At 56.6% G+C, this 6,463-nt stretch overlaps 2 protein-coding genes across 2 annotated transcripts; one reads left to right on the forward strand and one right to left on the reverse strand.

The window, feature by feature from the left end:
• The first annotated feature begins 31 nt into the window (after window positions 1–31).
• On the forward strand, window positions 32–4,708 carry GGTG_06258 (DNA repair protein RAD16). Its single transcript, XM_009224074.1, has 4 exons — window positions 32–1,017; window positions 1,097–2,712; window positions 2,783–3,921; window positions 3,997–4,708. The coding sequence occupies exons 1-4, from the start codon at window positions 945–947 to the stop codon at window positions 4,223–4,225; spliced, it is 3,057 nt and encodes a 1,018-aa protein (XP_009222338.1). The 5' UTR covers window positions 32–944; the 3' UTR covers window positions 4,226–4,708.
• GGTG_06259 (hypothetical protein) lies at window positions 4,580–6,143 on the reverse strand. Its single transcript, XM_009224075.1, has 2 exons — window positions 5,946–6,143; window positions 4,580–5,868 (listed from the first exon to the last, which is right to left on the reverse strand). The coding sequence occupies exons 1-2, from the start codon at window positions 6,033–6,035 to the stop codon at window positions 4,699–4,701; spliced, it is 1,260 nt and encodes a 419-aa protein (XP_009222339.1). The 5' UTR covers window positions 6,036–6,143; the 3' UTR covers window positions 4,580–4,698.
• Between the last annotated feature and the right edge of the window lie 320 nt (window positions 6,144–6,463).

Here is a 6,463-nt window from a genome sequence, read left to right on the forward strand (position 1 = left end):
AGGCGTAAGTGCTTGCATCATGTGACGCAAGCACTCAGAAGCCTAAACGCGACTACTTGGCGCGTCGCATCGCATCCCTTTGGCTGTCGCCACGCTGGATGATCTGCGTGGGAACCTTGAGACAGAAGCTCAGCTCCCGTGCTAGCTTGGCGGATGGTGCTTGCCCAGTGTGCCACTTTTGCTGTTCCTGCACCGATTTGCCACTCAAAGTCAATCTCGGATTTTGCTGCCGCCAGGCAGCAACCTACGTCCGAACGGGACAAACACGGCGGAAGCTTCGCGAGCTCTAGATTCGGGCTAATCGTCCAATTTTGTGTTGCCTTTTGTCGTCGTCAGTTTTTTCTTCTTCTTTGTACCTCGTTTCAATTGCCTCTCTTTTTTCTTCTTCTCGCCCGCAGTATTGCAAGGGCAATTCTTGTTCTGCCACCTCAACCAGACTCACTGACTCTGGGCACGACGATTCGGTTCTTCCAGACCGAAGGCAGCAGGTGGCCACCCCTCAGCCCCTGACAACCTGGCCTATCGCCTGGTTCCTCCAGGCAGATTTGAGGGCCATTCCACAACCTCCAGATTTCTCCCACCAGCCGACTTGTCTCTGGGATTCGCATTCTCCTCACGGCGCTCGCACTAGCGCGGGCGATCCATAAGATCTCAGCCCCTGTCTGCTTCCCTGGCGATCGTACATAATAAGGTGGCGGATCCAGCCGACAACGCTGGCCGCCACACTCATATATCGCCCAACCAAGGACGCCAACATCTTCACAACAGCCTGCTGACGACGTGCAAGTCGTGTCACCTTGTCAGGCGGCATCAGCGAAGCCTCCACCAACAATCTACTATAGTCCTACTCGACTTTGTCCACTCTGATCGTATCTCGACCCTTGATCTCTCGTTACCGAGCCAAGTCCGGGAGTTGGAGCTGCTGCGGGTGGATTGCAGCCGTGATGGTCCGGACACGGCGTTCCGCTGGCTTGGCTCAGCGAGATGAGTCCGATACCAAGGCCAACCCATCACCAGGTGAGTTTGATCCCTTGCGGCATTCGAAAGATGCTTTAGATCTTTCGGGAATCATCCTCGCTCATGCTCCAATATGTAGTCGCAGCTGGTGCCTCGTCCCTGGACAAGTCTAAGCGAGGAAGACCCTCCTCTTCGGCCAGCAGGAGGATCTCCAGCGGAGATTCGGTCAACTCGGCGCCCACTGCCAGCTCCTCTGCCAGTGGGTATTCTACGCCTCTGACGAGCAACGTCACCACACCAGCCCCAGTTGCCATGGGCTCCTCCCATGTCATGGGACAGAGGCTGGAGATTAACATTCCCATCTCGTCGCTTCCCCTGGATGCCGTGCCTGCAGATAGTAAGAAGGCTCTCAGCAGAAGCATTTATGATATCCACGGGTCAAACAAGCGCAAGTGGGATGAAGTTGACGATAGCGGCGACGACTCGGACCTGATGCTGGCTCAAGAGCTGCAAGAAGACGAACTTCGGCTGTCCCAGATGTACCAGGCTGTTCCAACGACTGCGGCCCGTCCAGCCCCAATCGGTTCTCGTCTGACCAAGCGTGCGTGGGCGGCTTCGTCCACAAAGGGTAAAGGACCTGCGCCGCGGCGATCGGCTCGGAGGTCGACTGCACCCAAGAGGGGACCCACCCGAGCCTCCGCGGCTGTGGACTCTTTGGACGGGGATGCAGATGAGGAAGTCGCGATCGAGGGCTCAGACGAGGAATTGGACGTCGAGTTTTCTGTTCCTGATTCCGAAGCAGATTCGGAGTCCGACCTCTCGCCTCCTCCAGATGATTCGGGCGACGAGTCCATGGACTCGACCTACTCATCCTCCAGAATCACGAAGCGACCTGCTCCTGCTTCCTCCAAGAAGCAAAAGCAATCCAACTTCAATCAGAGTCGCAAAGTCGCTCACAGGCCCGCCGCCTCCCAAATTGCCGCCAACCGCCGCACAACGACCGTCGCCGATAGCACAGGCGAGGAGTCGGGCTCAGAGGCCGACTTGAGCTCGATTCGTTCAGATCCGGATAATTCTGATAATTCGGGATCGGAGGACGACCCTCCTGCTGTGATGACTTCGCAAGCAAGGCGCACACCGCGTGCGCGCCGTCTCGGCCGAATTCGAGGCGGCGCCAGCCGTGAAGAGAAAAATAGGGAGAAACTCGAAATCAATCATCCCTACATGAAAACTCTGTGGGAGGACTTTGAGCGCATCGCGGCAGTGCAGCCACCCATGGCCGAGCAGCCCAAGACCATCTCCCGGCGCCTCAAGCCATTCCAACTACAAGGCCTTTCTTGGATGAAAGCCATGGAACAGACCGATTGGAAGGGTGGCCTTCTCGGTGACGAGATGGGCCTAGGCAAGACAATCCAGGCCGTGTCCCTTGTCATGTCTGATTGGCCTGCGGAATTGCCCTCGCTAGTGCTAGCTCCTCCCGTCGCCTTGATGCAATGGATGAGCGAAATCGAGTCCTATACCGACGGAACACTCAAGACTCTAGTGTACCATTCCTCCAACGCGCAGATCAAGCATCTGACCCTCAAAGATCTCCAGAAGATAGACGTCATCATCATGTCGTACAACAGTCTCGAGTCTCTCTACAGGAAGCAGGAGAAGGGGTTCACTCGCAAGGATGGCATCTACAAGGAAAAGAGCCTGATCCACCAGCTCAACTTCCACCGCGTCATCCTCGACGAGGCCCACTACATCAAGGTGAGTCAAGGCGCAATATAACAACTGTGAACTTTGACCAAGCTAATCGGCTTCCCTCGTCGACATACAGAGCCGGGTGACGATGACCTCCAAGGCCTGCTTCGCACTCAAGACAACCTATAGATGGTGCCTGACGGGCACTCCTCTTCAGAACCGCATCGGAGAGTTCTTCTCTCTTGTCCGCTTCCTCAAGATTGAGCCTTTCGCCAACTACCTCTGCCGAAACTGCCCTTGCTCCCAGCTCGAGTGGACAATGGACGATAACCACATGTGTACCGAGTGCAGCCACGGAGGTTTGAGCCATGTGTCTGTCTTCAACCAGGAGCTTCTCAATCCGATCCAGAAATATGGCAACAGCTACCTTGGCGCCGAAGCCTTCAAGAAGCTACGCCTCCTGACTTCCAAGATCATGCTTCGCCGCCAGAAGAAGGATCATATGGACGCCATGGAGCTTCCTACCAAGGAGGTCATCATCGACCGCCAGTTCTTTGGCGAGGTTGAGAAAGATTTTGCCGACAGCATCATGCACAACAACCAACGTCGCTTCGACACATATGTCTCCCAGGGCGTCGTTTTGAACAACTACGCCAACATCTTTGGCCTTCTGAGCCAGATGCGCCAGGTGGCTGACCACCCGGACCTCATTCTCAGGAAGGAGAATGCAGAAGGCAGACACATCATGGTTTGCTGCATCTGCGATGACACGGCTGAAGACGCGATTCGATCGCAGTGCAAGCACGAGTTCTGCCGCGCTTGTGTTTCCAGCTACGTCAACTCGACCGACAATCCGACGTGCCCGCGGTGCCACATCCAGCTTTCGATCGATCTGGAGCAGCCCGAGGTTGAGCAGGACCAGGAGCTGGTCAAGAAGAACTCCATCATCAACCGGATCAAAATGGAGCAGTGGACGTCCTCGACCAAGATGGAGATGCTTGTCCACTCGCTGCAGAAGCTGCGCTCGGACAACTCCTCGCACAAGTCCATCGTGTTCTCGCAGTTCACGGGTATGCTGCAGCTGATCGAGTGGCGGCTGCGCCGTGCTGGAATCACAACAGTCATGCTAGACGGAAGCATGACACCCGCCCAGCGCGCCGCGTCCATCAAGCATTTCATGACGAATGTCGACGTCGAGTGTTTTCTTGTTTCCTTGAAGGCGGGAGGCGTTGCTCTCAATCTGACCGAGGCGTCTCGTGTGTTTATTGTCGATCCGTAAGTGCATCCTCGCACTTCCACTCCCTACACGTATACTTTTAAACTCTCGACTAACCAAATTATCTCTCAAAGCTGGTGGAACCCTGCCGCCGAGTGGCAAAGCGCGGACCGTGTTCACCGTATCGGACAGACTCGACCGGTTGTCATCACTCGCCTCTGCATCGAGGACTCGATCGAGAGTCGCGTTGTACTGCTTCAAGAGAAGAAGACCAAGATGATCAACTCGACTGTAAACTCGGATGATATGGCGTTGAATGCGTTGGAGGCTGAGGACCTTCAGTTCTTGTTCCGCGGAAGCTGAACGCGACGGATCACCAAGGAGCGGAAGAGACTCAACAGCGTGATATGCCCCGTCTTTTGAGCGGGCACTCTATTGCTATTGATCACATGGTATACTCAGCCCCCATCCTTATCATTGCCTCCAACTGCTTTTCAATCGTCTTCATGAATACGCGCTGGGATCGTCGGAGGGTTTGGGAGAACACCCGGAGCGTAAGAGGACACGGAATCTTATTTTCCTTTGTTTTTACAGTACACGACCCAGAAGTATTGCGTACTATGAGCAAGGCGCAATGGTGTCTGGCGTTGGCCTCGTCACATGTGCCTCCACCAGACAAGAAATGTATGACTACCTAGAAAAGTAAAGAGAGGTCGTCGACGGACATGATATTACCTTTTCCCCTCTCCATCTCGGTCAAACACGATTCGCTCCCGTAAATCCCATTCCGTGCCGCGATCACAAACACATGTGTTCTGAATAGGTAGAAAGATATCCTACCATTGGTCGCCGCTGGGCTGTCCAACCTGTGCAGCATGCTTCTCAATCACCTCCTTCCTGTAGTCCTCGCAGAATTTCTCATGGCGCTCCCTGGCCGCCAGCAGCTTGGGGAGGGGGGCAGCGGCCAGAGTCGACCGCGGCACCTGCCGCTGCGTGCCCTTGGACGCGTCAAGCACCCTCAACACGCCTTCGACGCCGTCGCCCAGGTCGCGCTTGGCCTGCTCGGTGACGACGTACCTGGGCGAGCTGTCGTCGTGGCTGCCGTCGACGTCGAGCACGGCGCCCGTCAGCTGTGTGAGGAAGATGCGGTACGACTGGGACGTCTGGATGGTGCACCGGATACCCTCGGCCTCGGCGTGCTGCGCCAGGGCCGTGATGGACTTGAACTTGCGCATGCACTGCGGGCAGATGAAGGGCACGCTCCTGTGCGTTTCGGACCGGAGGTGGCCCTCGAGGCCACCGGGCACCTTGAACGACTTGCCGCAACGCGGGTGCGGGCACTTGTACTTGCTGAGAACCTCGACCCAGTAGCGGCCCGTGTGGAAGCCGGGCACGTCCGGGTCGTGCTCGTCGTGCGGCGTCTGCTTGTCCACCTGCTCCAGGAGGGCGAGGAGCTCCTGCGGCGTCAACCTGGCCGTGGGTGGCGCCAGCGCCCGCGGCGGGTTGGGGAACAGCTGCTTGCTGCCTGCATCCCAGGCGCCCTTGTCGGGCTGGTTGTGGACGACCGGTTCCTCGTCACCCAGCAGATCGGGCTGCTTCGAGTTGCCAAGGTGGTAGTCCCGGGATCCTGGCGGGGGGAAGTCAAGCTCGCGGTCGAACGACGCGCCCTTGCTCTCGCGGACCTCCTCTTCAAGACGGAGGAGGCTGAAGCGGACGACCTCGTCGTCCGTCAGATCGTAGGCCTCCCTCTGCTTGCCGACGTATCCTCCGTAGTCGTCGCCCGTCTTGCCGGGGCCCAGCTGGAAGCCGGCCTGGGCGGCAAGGTCCCTGTCCTGAAGCGCGCGGATGAAGCCGATGGTCTGTTCGCGCTTCGCGTTCGTGTACGCCTTAGCCGAGTTGCCGAGACCACCGCAGTGTCCTTGCTCTATGTGGGCGAAAAGACTAGCTCCGCGGACAAATGTTGCGTTGCAGCCAGGGCATTGGAGGCTCTGTTTGGCGATATGAGACTATCATAGGAAGAACTGTCAGTTTTTTGTGTGCTTGCCTAGTCTGCCTGATAGATAGAGCTCTGAGGATGCCTTACCAGGCGATAATGGAGACGGTATGCTTCGGGGCTACGGTACGTGATCTTGCAGATGACGCAGCACAGGTGAGTGCGCCATTTGTTCATCATGTCCTCCTTGTGCTCAAAAAGAGCGCTGGGGGAGGACAAGACGACATCGCATTCCGGGCAGGGGATTTTCTGGTCGTTGAGGAGCACGAGAGCGCGCGCGTCCGCATCAGAAGACCGACGATCCATCCTGCTCATGGAGATAGGTACCAGGCCGGTACCGGACACGAGATTTGACAAGATTGATCAAGCTTGTTTGTGATTTGAGGTGAAGAAACACTTTGGGCGCGTCCAACTGTTCAGAAATGAATTTGTGAGTAGTGGGTTGGAAAACTGCCGCTGGAAGAGATGGAAGGAGCGGGCGAGAGTTGAGGAGCGCAACGGCCGCATTTATGACACAAAGGGCAGGAGCAAACGGCCGCACTTATGACCTGGCATTTCCATTCAGATGCAACGAATATAGTGATTGCTGCTTGTGGACTTTTGCTTTT

Source organism: Gaeumannomyces tritici (assembly GCF_000145635.1).
Source record: "Gaeumannomyces tritici R3-111a-1 unplaced genomic scaffold supercont2.3, whole genome shotgun sequence".
Taxonomy (NCBI): Eukaryota; Fungi; Ascomycota; class Sordariomycetes; order Magnaporthales; family Magnaporthaceae; genus Gaeumannomyces; species Gaeumannomyces tritici.

Excerpts from the sequence above, each read along its gene's own strand:
- GGTG_06258 (XM_009224074.1), top strand. The coding sequence starts at position 945 with ATGGTCCGGACACGGCGTTCCGCTGGCTTGGCTCAGCGAGATGAGTCC. Across the intron at positions 2,713-2,782 it reads ACGAGGCCCACTACATCAAG|AGCCGGGTGACGATGACCTC; the intron begins GTGAGTCAAGGC and ends GTCGACATACAG. Across the intron at positions 3,922-3,996 it reads CGTGTGTTTATTGTCGATCC|CTGGTGGAACCCTGCCGCCG; the intron begins GTAAGTGCATCC and ends TATCTCTCAAAG.
- GGTG_06259 (XM_009224075.1), bottom strand. The coding sequence starts at position 6,035 with ATGATGAACAAATGGCGCACTCACCTGTGCTGCGTCATCTGCAAGATC. Across the intron at positions 5,869-5,945 it reads ACCGTCTCCATTATCGCCTG|TCTCATATCGCCAAACAGAG; the intron begins GTAAGGCATCCT and ends TTCCTATGATAG.